This window comes from Pelecanus crispus, chromosome 4 (assembly GCF_030463565.1).
Source record: "Pelecanus crispus isolate bPelCri1 chromosome 4, bPelCri1.pri, whole genome shotgun sequence".
NCBI lineage: Eukaryota > Metazoa > Chordata > Aves > Pelecaniformes > Pelecanidae > Pelecanus > Pelecanus crispus.
Window position 1 is genome coordinate 33,894,077 of NC_134646.1, and position 19,375 is coordinate 33,913,451.

A 19,375-nucleotide genomic window follows, 5' to 3' on the forward strand; every position below is an offset into this window, starting at 1 on the left:
TTTGTTGCTATTAACACATCTTTGCCTTGGCAAAAAAAGGTGAATTCAGCTCTGAGCTCCCCATACACTGAAGAAGCATTGGGCTTCTCCTGATCGAAGTGTTAGAGCATGAATACTGTGGGATGCATTTGAATGGAAAGCATTGCCTGAAAACACACACAATTTATACTTTCGCATTTCAAATACTGGTACACTGGTTATCTTAAACTCAATTGCTTCTTTCAAAATACGTATGTGTGCATACATAAGTATGTATATGTGTCACAGAAGAGTATCTGCCAGATGCCAACAATTCTGATCCTAAGGAAAAAGTGTCTCCAGGGAGACTGGAAGTCTATGGTATATTGTTATTTTTTTTAGCTTCCCAACTACTTCTCAGGATGATAAAAATTCTTCCCTTTTCTCACATTTAAGTAGAACATTCATACCCCTTTACAAGCATATATATGTTCACCCTCCTTTCCCTCAATTCATTCTTTATCAACTTACTGGATGGAGTTCTCAATGCGTGTGATGGTGAGGAAAGCCGCTAGGTTTGCCGTGTAGGAGGAGATGACAATCAAAGCAAAAAGCCACCAAGCCCCCATCATCAGTCGGGTTGCCAGGGTTGTGTATGGAACCTCTCCTCCTGTGGGGAAGAAGGAAAAGCAAGAATTTTCATTTGGCAGAAGGAAACGCAGATACTCATTTCTCATGCACTGCTCAGGAGAACTAGGCCCCAAGGTCAGCAGGGTTCTACTAAAGCAGGTTGATATAGTAAACTGAGCAGGACTGAAGCCACACTTTCTATGCAATGAAAAGTACTGAAGGAAGCCTACACTGTTGGCCGTGTGTTTAATCCCTTTTGCTATTGTGCCTTTAATTGTAATTCATCTGCCAGTCCTGTCCAGTAATGGAAATAGACTTCAGGATCTCAGAACAAAAAGAGCAAAAGTAAATTCTCACAATATTCTTTCCTTAGAGATCCTATCTACAAACCTTAATTAAATTTTTCTTGCATTCTTGAGAACATAAAGTTAAAAAAAACCTCATCAAAACACAATTAATTTTCACAGTTCTGTAGGCAGGCAGAAGCTCATTGTATGTATACAGCTTGTTGCAAGTGAACTTGGATGTGCAAAAAAAAAAAAATCAAATGTACTAAGAAGAATGAAAAATTGTTTTCTATACCCATAGTTGTTTTCCTTTAAAATTCAACTGCCTTATAAACAAAACATTAGTAGCAACTAAACCTACCAGCATCTGAGCTGCACACCACTGCTTGTGTGAACAGAGCCCAGTTTAGCAAGCCATGAAAAGCATTATTTTTTATTCAAATAGCTGCTCCCAAACCACACTAGTTCAGAGTCTTTGAAAGAACTCTTTAAGCTAAAAATATACGAACCACAGATTTTTAGCTGAAGGAAAATGAATTGTTTTAAAAATACCCATTTTTTCTGCAGTATAAGTTTTGTCACAGCTACAAGTAACTAGGGGGGGACAGGTGAATGCAGCAACCACCCACAGTCAACAGCTCAAGATGTTTGCCCGTTTCCTCTCCCCTTATACTCAGCAATTTGAAAAGTTGTCATTAGTTTTGAGGTAGCTTTCTCAGATGCAAAATCTTATGATGGTACAATAGCTGGGATTTTCAAAAGCAAAAGCAGTTTGTTACAGATTCAATCATCTGTAAGTATTTTTTACTGGATCTTCACTTACACACTTACATAAAAACTCCTTCATGTTTCCTCAGCAAGTAGGTTTAATAGGAATACAAATTACAATTATTCCCACCCCAAGTAGAAATAATTTTCAATTATGTACACAAACTAGATATTTAATCAATGCTTGAATATGAAGGATCACCTTAATGTTTTGTTCAAAGTTTTTCCTACATACACAAAGCATTGGGAACTCTGCAACACCATACAATAAACAAATTTGAAGCTTTTTTCCTACTTCAGTGATGTGGAGTTGTACCATATGTGAAATAATAACTAACTCTGTCCATTTATGCTTTTGGTACATAAGTACTGAAATCCTTTGCCTTCTAGGAATTCCAGTATTGCAAGACAAAACCTATATTAGACCTGTGCAGTTGGAAATAAATTTCTTTTTATTTCCAAGATGCCATGTAATTATCTGAAATAAGAATCTACTTATCAGATCAGGAGATATTATTTCAATATGAGGACTTTCAAAGATAAACGTTGACTTCAACATCTGAAGATACGGTTTTCTCTTCCGCCTAAATTTTAAATGATTTTTAATAGAATATTTCTACTTTACAAGTTTTTGCAATGTCTTTAGAATATTTCACTTAAAAATTATTTTTAACAAAATGAAAAGCGCAGAGAGCTATATCAATTTATTGGAACAGGCTGTTTGTCCTTTTAACTTTCAGGTGCCAATCCCTGCAGATGATCTTTGTATTGAATTGAAATGGGTAGAGTGATAAAAAAGAAGCCAATGATCTCCTGACATCCTTGCATTTTCATTTTTCAGCCTAATAAGTAAAACTTTAAGTTCTCACATTATTTTCTTGAAATGAAATGTCAGAAAAGAGAGGACCACTGAAAGTCACACACCTGCCTTCTAATTTTCAAGAGAGGATGCTGTGCAACAAGTGACCATGAAAGCCGTCTGCCATGGTTTAACCCCAGCCAGCAACTAAGCACCATGCAGCCACTCGTTCACCCTCCTGCCCCGGTGGGATGGGGGAGAGGATTGGGAGGGTAAAAGTAAGAAAACTTGTGGGTTGAGATAAGAACAGTTTAATAATTGAAATATAGTAATAATAATAATAACAACAGCAGCAGCAATAGTATTAGTAATAATAATAATAGTAACAAAAAAAAAAATGGTGAAAACAACAAGAGGAACAAAACCCAGGAAAAACAAGTGATGCAACTGCTCACCACCTGTGCAGCAGAGTACCAAACAATTCAGAAGAGCAACAATCGTTGGTTTTCTATTAACATTACCATGAAAAAGAGCTACAGGCCTAACAGTCACTGTTGTTGACTGTAAATTAGTATGCAGAAAGGACATGCAGGTAAACCTCTCAGCGCTCTGCTTCCCAGTATCTAGTATGAGTGTCAGGTGCATGGACATCTTTATGAATGACAGCTTATTCTAGTTACAAGGGGCTACGCACAGGACACACAATGCAAGGGAGGAGGGAACCAAGAACATAAAACAAGTTGTTCCCTGCTATCATACCAGCAAAGCTTAATAACCCCTAATGGTAAAGGGGAACACCTGGTGCCATGTAAACACATGTTGGTGACCAGAGTAAAACCTATTCTATCACACCTCATTTCTATAGCAAAATTCATCAATGGGAGTTAACATGCTGGTTGTGCTTACCCTAAAAACACTACTGTTGTAGCATGCTAAGCAACACTTAAAAATACCGAGCTCCACTCATGAAAGAAATGGAAATCAAAGATGACACTCAGCAGTCCTGAAGTTGCTTTGTCATCTTAAGAAACAGACCTCATATGAATACAGAGGCTGTATTGTTCTTTAGACTTGGCCTTTCCAAGACATTGGCAAAAGGGTATAATATGGAACAAAATGCCACTACCCGTAGATTACCTATGTTGTGGCTCCAGCTCCTAGTATAATTCAGCTGACACTTTTGATGTGTACTAAAAAACATTTAAAACTCTAATCTGCCTTTAAAATTTTCAGATTGCATGTGCAGGAAGGAAAAGATATTTTCCAGAGTAAACTGAACTAGCAAAAAGCAATCTTACTGGGAGTTTTATGAAAGAGCTGAATTACTGTAGAAGCGACAGTGAAAGAAATTACTTTTAGTCCTCCCACTCTCATCTAATGCAGCTCTCCTTCCTCAATCCTAGACCAGTTTAATGCTGGCCTACTTCAGATGACAGGCTTAGACTGCAACTTATCTTATGAATTTTTGTTTATTCCCATTTCTTTCCAAGTGCTTCAAGCTAAATATCAGAAGGTAAGAAAAATAACGCATTGTCCTGACAATTCAAACGTTATAATGTATAATAATGACAGACCTAAATATCAGGAAAAAAAACCACCTTAGGAGATAAAATGTGAACCTATACAATTCCCATACAGATTTCTAATACCTTTTAAGTTACTTTCCCTTGTTAGCAGTAAGTTTAAAGGTTTCTTCAAGCCAAAATCACAAGAGAGGATTACAGGCAAGAAGGAGGAATGAAATAATGAGAAAAATGGGCAAAACGGGGAAATTGCGGATCACAGCCTGGTGAGATCTTGGTATTCTATAACTATGGAATAAATTTTAATAATTCAACATGCATAGGCTGTTTCTCCAAACACCTTGTTCTCAGGAATTTGTCAATTGTGTGCCTGAAGAAAAACCGCATTCATTTGTGTAGTCCAGAACTATGAAAATGTTTCAGATTGAAATGGAAAAAATTCTTTCTTGTGGCCAAAAAGAAATGATGAAACATTTCTTGGAGAAGTCTTAACTACAGTTGGCATTTCTAAGATCAAGCCTGGTGGCAGCCATCTTAATGGAAAGTGATGTAATTTTTGTTACTAGTCAACCAGGCAGTACATGTCCAAGATAAGGGATCTCTCTGATTTAATATTGATTTAACAACTTCACTGGGAATGCATAATATTTGTAAATAAAATTAATTTGCTTAACAGCTCAAAAATAATTTTTTTACTATTACTAAAGCAAATAGCTTGGCAGCATAGAGCCCACAATGTTGAGAAAACTCAGAATTGATTATTGAGAATAATGTCTTTTGAAGATTAATTATTGAAATGTACTTTATAAACAACTACACACACAGAGAAAAACCATAAACCACCATTATTCTATGTCCTGAATTTGATAAGTCTACTAAATGATGTTTCTGGGGGAGTTGAGAGCTGGACTGGGAGTCTGCTGCAGCTACTCCATATGTGAAGAGAGAGGCTTGGATGAGAAGACAGTGCCCTTCTGCAGGAAGGACACTACAAGTATCATGGCTTGCAATTTCTCTTTGTGATAGAAAATTTTGCACAGCTGTCAGCAAAGTCCCAAAGACGAGGTTCTTATTATAGACAAAACTCAATTTGTCACCAATACTTATCATCAAGGCCCTACCCTACCATTCTCATTTTAAGAATGTACCACAGTTGCAAATAACTTTGTCAGATTTCAATCATTTAAGCTGCAATAGTCTCTGCTAGAGGTTTGCAGTGAACTGAATTTCTGTGTAAGGAGTTTTAGCCAGATTTTTTTTCAGATAATTTTGAGAACCATGAAAAAAGATGTTGGTGACTGTTTTGTTGAGGAACTCTAATACTATGAAACTTGAAAGCAAGGCTTTTGATTGTGCTTGGAAAAGGAAGGTGAAGAAATAATAGGGTGGGTTATCTGGGGACAGATTTTGGTTTTGCTTTTTCTTGCAAAAATTCTGTACACATTCAGTGAATTATTGGCCTTTGGAAAAAAACACAAAGGACTGGGAGTTGGCTGCAGTTTAGCCTTTAGCTTGTTAGAACAGTCACATCAATTATGCTGTGCATCTGCAATTTCCATTTGCACAAATATAAAGTGTAGAGTTCTGTTGCAAACAGTTTAGATCAATGTACGTCTTAGGTTTTCTTTGTCAAAGGGACATTTAATAGAGAGTGGGTGTAAGGGGAGTAGTTTGTATTAACAAAGAGGCAGAGGCATTTTGTATTTCAACTATTTTTGCCATGAGAAACAAAACCTAAAGTTTGACTGAGCTCTGTTATCTTTACAAAACTCTGCAAAGCACAGCTCTTCAAAGGCAGAATCTTTCAGGGCATTAGCTATTGCTATTGTTCTGTTAAAAACTTTCTTGATAATATAAAATCTCTCCTGTTTTCAACTGAAATATTCAATGCAGTATAGGACAAAAAAAAAAAAACAAAACCCCAAACCCAACAAAACACAACAAACCAAACTTTACAGACAATGAAGCCTGTACCTATTTCTACCAGCTGTGAAACAAATGCAGCTTGGAAGTTGTTGGAAAATCTCTCATGATGAGTTTTTCTTCCTTTCTTTTCATTTTTCACCCATACTTTTCCATTCTTCCTTGAACTGTGCAGAGTGCATTCATTTCCATAACGTGCAAGTTGGCATGTCGTAACTTGACTTTCTAATATTACACTGTGCTGAAGTTAACATCCATTGACCACACCAGGCATGACATGTACTCATCAACAGGAGAATACAACCCCTTGAATCAGTAATGCCTTCCAAATAAGCTTGTAAATCAGTGGCTGAATTCCCTAGCCTTGTACATATTGGCAGATTGCAGGGGATTGAGAGTAAGGAAGGAACTGAGCATGAGGCAGGGCTGGCAGCCAGACTCTACAAGGTCTGGACAAGTTCAAGAGCCAGCTATTGCTTTTATTCACCACACCACCTGTTTCTGTCCTAGAATTTTCTTTTTATTAAACTGCAGTGATCCTTTTTTTAAATTTATATATGAAAAGAGACATTCAGATATTTTGTTTCACACATAAAACATTTCCTCAGGTCTTACTTCCTAAAAAGAGAGCACTGCATCTAGTTATTATTACTACCATTAATATTAACACTGTGACAATGCTCCAAATATATTAGGTAGTAAGATATAGGAATTGTTTTTTTGGTTCACTGGAAGTAGTAGGATTGGAAGGGAGCCTTTTTATTTTTACTAAGGTGATTATAAAAGCTTCCATCAAATCCAAAAGATCAAGCAACTTTTTTTTTTAAATTTTTTTAAATAAAATAGTGAGTGTCATGTAGTGGGGGTTTTCATTGTCAAGATATTCTCACATATTAGTTTTCTAAAAATAAACATGAAGTAAATGAAAAACCCACTTCAAATGTTGAAATATTTAGAAATGTTCATATTTTCTTCTATTTACCATAAAAATAATTTAGTGGAGCCACTGTAAATTCATGGAAATATTGGTATTAGTTAACCTTAAAATTTGAAATCTTAGATAAATTTTTGACGTTTATCTGCCTAGCATACAATTCATAGAGGAGACATTTTCATATGCCTACTCCAACAGCATTAGAACTCTTCAGAGTTTATAGCTGGCCTATTCTTTTTGCTGAACACAAGTCCTTTATATGTCAAGCACTGTGTTTAAGGGACAAACCAAACATATCCTATCTGTCTATACTGAAAATATCCTTGCGTATCCTCTGTTATCAGCTTCCAGTAGTATTCTCTCTCTTCGAGTACTGTTCAGTGTCTGGCTCGGTATGGCTCCCAGAAACACATTATAAAGCATTTTTCTCTATGCTACTGGTGTGTTTACCATGGACATGCTTTGGCTTCCTTTTTCCTGTTATTTCTACAGCCTTCCTCCTCCTTCTCTGGAAGATTTTGAGAAGGACTGATGTTCTACTCTTTGAGAAATATTAATGTTTTGTATAAATACATATCTTCAATACCAGACTTTTTAATGGTGATATCTTTTGGAACAGTTAAATGTCTGTCTATATTTGTGAAGTCTTTAAAGTTGTTACATCCATATGTTAAGATGGAAGAAACATTTGAGTTGAAGGTTCAGTTTGGTCTTTAGGTTTTACATTAGATTTTTTTGTCACCTTTCTTACACCGGCCCGATGCTCCAGGACTCAGATTGACAAATAGTGGTCCTGGAATCTCCTTAGCATACTAGATTTCAGTAACACCACAAAGACCAAATCTATGTTCTCGAGTAATTCCAACTGTTCTTGTTTATTACTGAGATTTCTGGCACTGGTCTATAGAAAATTAAAGAATGTGTTCACTTTGTCATTTGGTGCCCTGATTAATTTTTTTTTCCCCTTTAATGTCTTACTTCTGAACTAAACAATCGCTTACTCCCTCCCATTTGTTGTTGTTAGTGTAATGATCCCTCGACTAATCTCATTACACTTGCTCCCTGGAAGATTGTTTCCCTTCAGCTGGGTGGGCAGCCTCATTGCCCTCCCAGAAGGGAAGCAATGATCCACAAAAGAAAGTTCTCCTCGTTTATTTCTCCCCTTTATTTGACAGCAAGAATATCTGAGATGATCTTTCTTCTCCTTCAGGCTTATTTCAAATCACTCCTAGTCATCTGAAATCTATAAAGTAGTTTGAGAAGCTGCATCTTATACATGCTTATAGATCCTTATCAACAACTGTGGAAGCCAGCTAACCTGAGGGTAGATGCATAACCTTGTGCAGGTAGGATGTAGGCTCTCTCCAACCTCCTAGCAAGGAGGCCAGGCATGAGCCAGCTCCAATCTGAAAGAGAGATTACCATGCTACCTTGTCACTCTTGGTTACTGCTGGCTAGTAATGACCTTGAAGTTGTATTTCATATCTTGCAAACTCCCTCTGAAAATCCTCTATTTGCTACTGCTGTGCATCTGTTTGGATGTGCCTTTGGCATTTCGCTTGCATACTAAGGCTCATTGCTCAGCTCTGTTTCCTCATTAATAAGAAGAGATTACCCATGCTGAGATTTCAAATGCTGGGGCTAATCAAGGACCTATGGCATTGCCACTAAGCCCTCATGAGGTTGTGGCCCAGTGTACCCATCTCGTAAATCTGGTCAGAGGGCCTTGACACATAACCGGATGGACGAATTAGACAAATAGCAATCTCCAAAAGATGGTCCAAATAACTACTCACAAACTATGTTGCTTGAAACACAGGATCCTCAGTCATTTTCTTTGAAACCCTCCTCTCTGAAGCTAGAAAATGCTCTAACACCAAGGAAAGGACTAGTGCTACCCAGTGCAAAGCATTTCAGCCTACTACAGTGTTGGCTCACTGCTGGGTTAGCAGTCTACAAAGTGTTTATAAGTTTGAGTCTCTGCTACTTCTATTGTCAAATTATTTTTCTATCTGTCTTCAAATACCAAGCCTGCCCAGCTTGCTGTCTCTACTGCAATGGCTCCATTCTAGTGACAGAGGGCTAGTCATTTGGCCACCAGACTCCCTCGTTAAACTCTGCCAAGATACAGCAGGAACTGTCATAGACATCCTTGATTAAAATTTAGTTTGAAAATTAATCTATCTGCAAAAGTCTGTCAGACACAGCTATTCACTACATGCTTCCAATCACTTGTTTATGCAGAGCCCCCCTTTTCTCCCTGGATCTAATTTATACCCAACAGTAGTTAGAGACTCTATAAAGCTGAAAAATAATTTGCGACAATAGCACTACTAAGGTCAAATCAAGGAGGGCAGTGAGATACAACATCCCTTTAGGTAAATGGGAGTTGTACCTATAAAGGTCAGCTTTAACTCTGTCTTAACCCTCAGGTACTGAATACAGGCTTTCTATAACGTTTACCATTTCCATTTTGAGAATGAATGGGTCAGAGCCTCTTTTAAATCAATCCTAAGCTGTGACTAGACTGTGCAGGATTCAGCCTCAGAATAATCTAGATAGAACTGTGCTTTGTTTGCTACTACTTTTTAAAGCTGCTGCTTTTCTATAGCTGCAAAACCATTTCTATAAACCAAACCCCTATTCATCCTAAGCATAATGATCAGGTTTGCAGAGGAGAAAGCAGAGAATGAAAACAGAGAAAATTTGTTCCATGGGAGAAGCAATAGCAAGTCAAAACCAAAATCCAATGGACTTTGTTTAAGGCTACGTTAAACAGAAATTCAAGTCTCTGATTAAAAATAAAAACAGTACAATGATGAACATTTTTACTTTCTTTTTCTCCTCAGGAATTGTTAGATAAAACTCAAACATTTAAATACATACTGAAAGTATAAAAAAGAGTCTAATAACTGCATTCCACAAGAAAGGGATTTAATGTGATAATGGAAAGTCTAACCTCTTTCCAGCTGAGCTGAGATTCCAATTTTCTGCATCACTAGCAATGATAATGTTACACAAACAGTGTTCAATCATTAAATTAATTCCCATTAAATCAATGTCCTTAAAGGCCAAACAGTCCTTTAATAATTACCTGATTAAAACAATGTTAGCATAACATATTAGTTATAGTATATTTATAATTCCCTTCCCAACAATAAATCATTTCTTTCCACCCATCTTGCTGAAATGGCGACAATGAGGCAAAAGTTGGGAAGGGAAGCACATCATATCACCACGTAGCAAATGGGCATGGTCTAGCTTCTCCTGGTATTGGTGATACTTCAAGAACATATATTAATCAGATTTGCTTTTCTATTATGTAGTATTTACAGTATCAAAGTCCAAGAGCTATAGGAATTAATTCCTGGCTTTTAAGCCGAGACCCACAAAATAAATTACTTCTTTCAGATATTAGCAACTTTGCAGTGGTCAAATTCCATCTTTCTGCTAAATGAGCGAAATATGATGTTTTCAATTGAAAATCAAAGAGCATAATAGATAAATGAAAATGTTACAAATAATAGTGTGCAGTAATTTAATGCCAATACATTGTAGTGACTTGTGCAATATGACTACACAGAGACAGGGGATGGATAGACTTTACAGTGCTTCTAAAAGTTCTGGAAAATGTGTCATAAAAGTACTTTCATTTTTCTCTTCTGCTGTCATTACAAAACAAGAGTAATGACTGCAGCTAAAGTTTGAAGATGGAGGCATTGACTTGTATTTGTTGAAGTTACTGGAAGCTCTTAGATGCAGCATATACTTATACTACACATATATATACACACACTACACTATACAGATACTACACTTATACTACGCATATCCAGATGCTGAAATATCATGCAAGTCTTGATATTTGAAAGTAAATACTTTGATTGCTATAAATATGACCAAATTGGAACTGTGAGGCTTACTTCCCACCTCTAATGAATAAGTTGGCCCAAATCCCTGTTCTTAATGCTGCTGAAACGCATTGTTTTATCAGAAGACTTAGCAGGGTTTCAAATTTAATTTTGGGGTTACCAAATACAGTATAATTCAATTACATAATCATAAATAATTCTGCAATAAGCCTAGCAATTTTACCAACAGCTGTTTGCTCAAAAGAAGCTCTGACCAGATAACATTTTGTTGCCACTTTTACAACATAGGACAATAATTTTATATGATATAATTATAAACACACACACACACACAGAGGCAAACACAGACTAGAGCCCAGTGTGCATGTGTAACAAACACAAGGAGCTTCTGGGGATCCTCTTCTATAGGGCTGTGATGTGTGCTTTTAAGATCGCACCTGACTGTGTGCCCATATAAAGGCACTATTTGCAACCTCTGTGAATGAATTAAAATTATATACGCCAGCTATTATTTTAGAGCATATTGTCACCCAACCTTAACAAATAACCTTGCACACTGGCAACCTTCTGATTAGATGTCAAGAGATGCTGAGACCCAATCTCCCTATTACTAATGGCTGGACACAAATGCTCTAAAGCCTCAAACAATCAACCACAATTATCATCTATGGTACATATTCGTAAGTGGCTAAGAAGCTAACTGTCACATACAGTTTGCATAGTGGTGGCCTTTCCATAGACTACTGACAGTGTTGTACGTAGTACCTCCCGGGATGGCAAAAAGAACTGTGCACAATGGACTGAAAACAGGCCATCTGTACATACAATTAACATTAAACTGAACAATGTCATTAATGAGGTATTAAAGTGCTGCTTTAGCTAAGAGCCTGTCAGGGAGGACATTATGAATATGAGGGAGAAAGTGTCCCCTTTGGCTGAAACTGAGCAACCATGAACCAAACAAAACAAAAGACAGTTCAGTGAGATCATAAGGACAACAATAATTCCAGTAAAGCCTCCGTGTCTGTCGTGGTTTAGCCCCAGCCAGCAACTAAGCACCACGCAGCCGCTCGCTCACTCCCCCTACCCCGATGGGATGGGGGAGAGAATCAGAGGAGTAAGAGTGAGAAACACTCCTGGGCTGAGATAAGAACAGTTTAATAATTGAAATAAAGTAAAATAGTAATGATAATAATAACAATATAATAATGGTAATAATAATAACAATATACAAAGCAAGTGATGCACAATGCAATTGCTCACCACCCACCGACCGATACCCAGACAGCTCCCAAGCAGCAATCGCTGCTCCCCAGCCAACTCCCCCCAGTTTCTATACTGAGCATGACGTCATATGGTATGGAATAGCCCTTTGGTCAGTTTGGATCAACTATTCTGGCTGTGCCCCCTCCCAGTTTCTTGTGCACCTGGCAGAGCATGGGAAGCTGAAAAGTCCTTGAAGAGCATAAGCAGTACTTAGCAACAACTGAAAACATCAGCGTGTTATCAGCATTCTTCTCCTACTAAATCCAAAACACAGCACTATGCCTGCTGCTAGGAAGAAAAGTAACTCTATCCCAGCCGAAACCAGGACAGTGTCTTTTGTCAGGTACTTTTCCTCATTATCTTTTTTTTACCTCTACACAGCTCTGTGACTCCAGATTTTTAGGGTGAAGGGAATTTTTAAAAAAGATCACATATTGAAATACAGTTTTTTTCCTTGAGCTTTCAAAGTATTATGAAATGCTTTATAAATCTGCTCTTGCAAGATTTCCAAGCATCCATCATCACAGAGTGGCAGCTGACTACTTCAGAGGCAAGTGAATCACAGACATCTCAGACACATTAGTTCAGTTTTCATGCCACTAATTCTACTTATCCTTTAATTTTCAGAGTGCTTCTCTGCAATGAACTGCTAACCTTATGGGATTCAATCATTGCTAATGCAGGAGCTCTAATTGTATTCCTAAATAACACAATTTAAAATTTAGAATAAAATTCCACTTCAGGTACATCCTGTAATGTTGTTATCACTGTGATTTCTAAAACTCAGATGTCCTAAAGTAATACTATGACAGTTCACAGTGAACAGAGGAAAGAAGAAAGCCCTCATCTTTTTAAGTTTCACTAAGAATAATACTATAATGTCATTTATTGATGAAAATCACTAAGACAAATGCTTATGTTTGCAAGTTGAATAACCTGGTTTTTACTGCAAATCAGCTATCACCCTGCTTCAAAGACAACTGTACTGGATAGCGTGGATTTTCCTCTTTGGGGATAGATCTAGAAATGAAAGAAGCTATTGTAAGAATGGAATACATGCTTCTACCTGAAAACGTTCTATTAGCAAGTATATCTAGGCATGAACAACGAACAGTCCCACTCAACAGATTTATTAACACCGTTCCTTAACAGCCTGTTTGCAGAAGGTTTTCTATCTTTCCCCTTCGCTGTTATCTTTACTCTATCCTAGCGTGGGGGAAGCAGACTCTTCAGTCAAAACCACATATGTTCCTTCGTCTCAGTTTTTGTCTGGTAGATGAGGTATCACACATTTTTAACCCAACACCATCTCACTAACTTCAAAAGTACTGAAAAGGTAAAGTCCTACTTTATGATCTCTCCATCCCCTATTGACACTGGAAGAATAAAAATTAAGCAGCAGGAGGTTTCTACACCAGGATGCTGCTGTAGTGAAGGCAATCCCCTTAATTTGCATGCTGGGAAGCTGACTAAAAAATGCAAATAAAAACCCCAACAGCTCTCATTTCCCTGTATTTGCTGAGAGTGGACCTTCATCATCTCAACAATCAGGGAAAGCAACAGGTTGGTTAATTAACAGATGCATTTGGTATTGTTATTTGCTTCCTTTCAATATTAATTTTAGCCTACTCCTTTTATACACATTTTAATATTAGAAGAGGTCCGAGGAAAAAAAACCTCAACAGCCGAAGAAGGGAGGCTTTCCCGTCAGCAGCTTCAGAACCTCTTTGCCTCTCCTGCCTTTACAGTTTGCAGGCAATTTTCCTGGCACCTACCCACCAGTTGGTGTTATGAAGAAGAGCTGCATGGGTGGACACAGCTGTGGCACAGCTGTTGCAGAGGGGCGACTCCCCACAGACCAGAAAAAGCAATGGAAAACTACCACGGGTTCTCCTCTAAACCCATGGTGCCTTGGATATCCTCTGCTGAAAAAGCCTGATCAGTTTGTAGATGAAATTACTGTCATCCAAGCAGAGGGGTAATATTTCTAATAAAGCTAAAACTCAGTTCTCACTTCCTCCCTACCTTAAACAGCCAAAATTGCCAACTTAAGTGTAAGCTTTTGTGCAGGAATCAAATAGCAGGACAAGCAAGGCTTGCATCTTCAGCTTCTAAACATCTTTGCAGATTAAAATGTGAGTTACAGTCCTCCTCCATGGAAGAAACATTCAGTTCCTGGCTAAATTGTTCTTCCTTCGTTCCTCAATTAAATATACAGTATACACAGGTGAACTCTGAAAAGTCAAAACTGATCACTTAATCTGAATCTAATTTATCCATTCTTTACCCAAATATAGTTTAAAGTCATATAAGAAATCATAACAATTAAACAAACTGTTCTGAGTAAAATATTCACCTTAGGATGCTTTTGAAAGAACACAGAAAGATGGATAGGTGCCACAGACATTCAATTCTACTTGCCCTTTTGCCTCATTTGGTCTTGATCAGCATTTATACTATAGCCAGACAGACATTACCTTCTCAGTCAATTAATTGGGCTTGGAGCTAGTCCAAGGGGAATGAAGGTGTTTTCTGGGCTTTCACAGTGCCATTCATTCTCCATCTCCTCACAGAAGGTGTGTCAGACACAACATCTCTAAATATACTGCCTCATGTACCCAGTGCTATTAGTCAAGCAAGCAGGTGCACACAAGATATAGAAAACCATTATTTTAGATGCCTCTCAGGACTGCCTGAGTCTTAACTTCAATTTAGAGGAAAATGCAAGCATATCCCCTTGCAGTTTAATGCTAGTGATATCACACTGCTGCAAACAAATGTCCACACTACTGAACATTTTACTTGGAGTATGCTTATTCCTTGGAATTACATTTTCAAAAAGACACAACCAAATAAACCTCTGCAAGTGTTATGCACACAAAGCTACAGCCAATGTTTGCAAATGTGTACCGTATACATGACAATAATTCTCAGTATATGTTGTCAGTTCCAGTGATCACTTGTAGTTTCCAAACGCATTTGAGACATAGGACACGATTGCCAAAATTTAGTTATTTTTTGATGCTGTCAGGAGGGCTGGCCAAACTGTTGAGACATGCAGAAAAGGAGCATGGGTACCACAGGGCTGCAGTACCTCTTTCAGAGAGATGACTTTATGAAGGTACAGATATGTACCAATACATAAGCCTAGATTTAACATAATAAAATGAGAATTTGTGGGTTTCATGTGTTAAAGTGGAATTATAATGTCACAAATAAACCTGCCTGTGTATGTGCCAAAAAAACGTGGAGACTGGTTTGTTGCCTAACATGTTTGGTATCTGACTTTCATTTTCCCAGCTTAGTGCTGTGCATTTTAGGCTCAGCAAGTCAGTTCCCCTTGTTACAGGAATATGTCAAGACCTGGCATTAGTTTGAAGAGCAATTAAAATTGTTAATTAGTGAGACTGGCATTTAAGTTTTGCTTTCTATCAGAAGCCATAAAACATGTTTTTATGAAAGAAGATAAGTAATATTTCCATTTTACTACTGAGAACTGATATACAAGATATTAAATGAAGTTTCTTTGGTCAGCCAGCAGATCAGATGCAGAGTCCAAGTTAGGAACTAGGTCTTAGTCCTAAAAGTCCTAAAAAAGTCCTAAAGCCTTTATACTGGATCTTTTTATTTTCTAAGCTTAAAAAATAGTTAGTTTTCACCACTAAATATCACATGTGAAGATAGAATTGGTTTCCAACACATTTTTTTCAAAATGATGTTAGAATTTTCCTCTGAATATTAAATACATAGAGATTGGTGTACAGTTAATTAAGAGAAAATGTCACTAAGAAAATACGTTGTTACAGCATAATGGTTTCCTGCTGATAGGGATATGCTGAGAGTGAGATAAGCAAGATGGAGTAATTTATTAAGCAACAGCATACTCCAGGCACTGCATTTCAGGAGGATTATATCACGCCTTGGGTGGTAATACAAGGAACAAGACCAAGAAGTCTGAGCAGCTTTAACCATCCGAGAAGTATTATAATGTCTTAGAAGTGCCAAGGCTTGGAGTCTTTTTTATTGCTCTTATGAAATGTAATTTAAGCAAGGCAAACAGTAAGATTTGCTCATTTACTGGGCATTATGAACATAATTGGCCATTACTGACAGCACTGATGACCAATCAACACCTCCACTTGTGACCAGCATTTTAAACTAACCAAAACGTAAGGGGATAAAAAAATGGCCCACCAGTGATGCTTTCACATCATTCCTTTCATAACTTTGCTAGATTAAGCAAGAGCATTAAGATCTCTGAAGAAAATAACACTTTTGTGGGTAATACTTTAAGCACCCATTAACCTATGGCCAAACCCTATTTATAAAACTATAATGAATGTTTGGTTCTTTGCAATCACTGAGAAATGATTAAACCTTGAATGATTCAGCCATTTTAAAGATATTTCCTGTTATAGGAAAAAAAACCAAATCTGCCTGGTTCTCTTCCTTACAGACATTTCCAAGTGAAACAGAGCCTTGCATCTTTACCTGCATAATCTAAAATCCTGCCAGCTCAGTTCAGAAATACCTCCTCTTACAGAAAAATTCAAAGTAAAATGAACAGAGTGGGATAAGAGAGAGACAAAGTCTTTCTATTGTGTTTTCTATATTAAATACAAAACATTGTAATTTTCTGTATAACTTCATTATTTTATCTACATTCAGTTGAATTCTATTAAACTAAGTAAGCTTATCACTGTATTCTGAAGCAAAATTTGAGAGGCTGCTCTCAAAATAAAATCCTCTAGAACATTCCTCTACAAGTTCTTGGTAAAAACTGTGCAGCATTTCACCTGTCTCAGAAAAGGATCTATTATACAAAAAGGGTTGGGAATAACTCTAAATCCTGAACTTCTGTTTCTTAAATCATTGGTTTTCTCCAGTAATGGTGAGAGCAGAGTGCTCTCTAGAGTATTTCATAACAAGAGCCCATAAAGTCATAGGAAGCTAATAGAAAACCTTCAGGAGGTTAAACTAGGTTCTCAGCAAGTTTAAATGGACATTGTGCCATTGCAGTGAGTTGATTCAGTTTATCTTGATGAAGTTTTTAGTAAAATTTTTAGTAAACCCATTTTCCTCTCTGAGATAGTTCTTTGGTCCCTGCTCATATGGCAGGTTTGCAACATTGGCATGTTCTGTGAGGGCTAAATTTGATGGAATAGCAACAATACCAGGGCTGAAGAGACAGAAAAATGCGGTTGTATAGAATAGCACAAGAGTTGAGCAAAGACTACATAATATAGCATTATAATATATCACTCAAACTGCTTGAGGTAGGAAGGGACCTCTGAAGGTCATCTTGTCCAAACACCCCCCACCCAAGCAGGGCCACCTAGAGCCAGTTGCCTCAGACCGTTTCCAGATGGTATTTGAATATCTCCAAGGGCAGAGACTCCACAACCTCCCTGGGCAACCTGTGCCAGTGCTCAGTCAGCTGGGCGATCCCCAGAATGCACTGGTGCATGGGGTTGTTCCTCCCCAGGGGCAGCACTTTGCACTTCTCTCTGTTCAGCTTTGTTAAATATATAATAGTAGAGGCCTGGGGATGAGCCAAGTCAATGGGGAAAAGCAGGAGCAGCAGGACCAGGGGGGTCACGAGTGATATCCAAGAAGAAAGCTTCAGCAATGGTGACCACCAGCTGCAGTGTAATGTAGGCAGAGAGCAAAACCTGTAAGAAGCAGTTTGAGAAGTCAAGGGGAAATATGGAGTGGGAGAGAGAGAGGAAACCCACTGAAAAGGAAACCTTAACAACATTTTCTGTGCAACTGGCAAAAGCTAATTTTGAAAAGAAGCAAAATACAGAGCTTTTGCCACTTAGTTTTCTAAGATGAGCAAGTGGAAAAGAACAAATTCAGAAGCCATGACACTAAATTTCAACATACCTGAAATCCTCCACAGGCTGAATCTATGAATTTGCTCATCTTTAGGCATAAATAAACAACTCGGAGATAACAGATGTGTGTTACAGAATCTCATGCCTGGATAAGTAGTTCAGAGTCAGAAGCATTTGTTTTTAATATAATCCACAGCACTGAATGGCCAAGATCACTGAAAAGTCTCTGCTTTCTTAGTGGTCACAGTATATTGGAGATTCAGTGGGTATATTGGGTAGTAAGACAAAGCATTTCAATGCACTGGCCATCATGTTTGTTTAAATGAAGGGCTTGAGTACAGAATAAAAAAAACCCACTTCACCATTTATGCACTTTTATATTAATTGAGCCTCCCAAGTTACATTGCAGCTCTATCCTCAAAATTGTCTCTTCTAATCAACAATCACATGTATCTTAAAATTACAAAAATAACATATATAAATACATACACATTGATCTCTGTAATGAATGAACATAAAATTAAAAGGGCAACTGAGAGAAAATATACCTCTATATCACAAGAGTCTCAAAATGGTACCTAGACCGGTCACTCCAACATGAGGAAAAAAGAAATTGAAAGATAAGTTCAAGACCTAAGTTTAAATGATATAAGAAGCAGTGACATTAAGTTGCAGTCTACCTTTAAGGAAACAATTAAAAAATACTTAAATTTTGCTACCAAGTATGACAGTGATCACAGACCTGCCTTAAAAACTACTGGACTGGTCTGTGCTGACTCTAGTCTACAGACAATGACACAGTACTTTTCTTTGTTGTTTCAAAAATTGCAAAAGGTTAAAACTTGTTAATAGGATTTGATCAGAACATCAGAGTCAAGGCTGAAAGAAAATATGAAGTGACACAGCAGACTGAAGCTACCTGCTAAAATCTGCTGAGTTTTTAACTATTTCAAAAGAAACAAGCAAAAGAAGTCCTTTCTGTTTCAATCAAAATTGGTTATGAGTTTCCTTAAAGAGTGACCTGTAGTTTTGCACCAAAGGCCTCTTTGTCTTCAGAGCCGTGGCAGGTCAGGAGCCAGCCTGTGTGCTTGCAAATCTTTCCTCTAGCTAGAGGAAAGAAAAAGACGACGATGCCAGAACGTGCTCGCTAGCCCCCAATAAAGAATCCAGCGCTATCAAAGCACTAGCAATCCTTGGTTCCTGTGGCTTTGTTTCTCTCAGTGCAGGATATAAAAGCATCTTTGGCTGTATGTTTTGATAACAGAAATGAGTATCTTGTCATGTTTTAAATTAGCAGCTGAAAGACTTCTTAAGTCAATGTGACAGTATTTGAAATGTCCCATGCTGCCACACTTAAGATATGCCAATCACAATTAATAGCAACAGATTTGCTATTCCAAAACAAATAAAACCTGCAGAGTTTTTCTGCTGAATAAAGAGCTGATGAGTGAAAACAGAAGCAAAATTACCACAATAGCCAGTTAGCTTGTCAATGGAAATTACTTTCATTTGTCTGTATTCACAAGGGTTAGTAAACAATAACGCTTCAGCTAATATAGTTTTTGTTATATTCAAATT

At 37.5% G+C, this 19,375-nt stretch overlaps 1 protein-coding gene across 2 annotated transcripts in view; it reads right to left on the minus strand.

Moving 5' to 3' along the window:
• GRID2 (glutamate ionotropic receptor delta type subunit 2) overlaps window positions 1–19,375 on the minus strand; it is a 748,101-nt gene that overhangs the window by 109,087 nt on the left and 619,639 nt on the right. For both annotated transcript variants that reach the window (XM_075708772.1, XM_075708771.1), the window contains one exon: window positions 490–628. In XM_075708772.1, coding sequence (XP_075564887.1) covers window positions 490–628 — 139 coding nt within the window. The remainder of the gene's footprint in view (window positions 1–489; window positions 629–19,375) is intronic.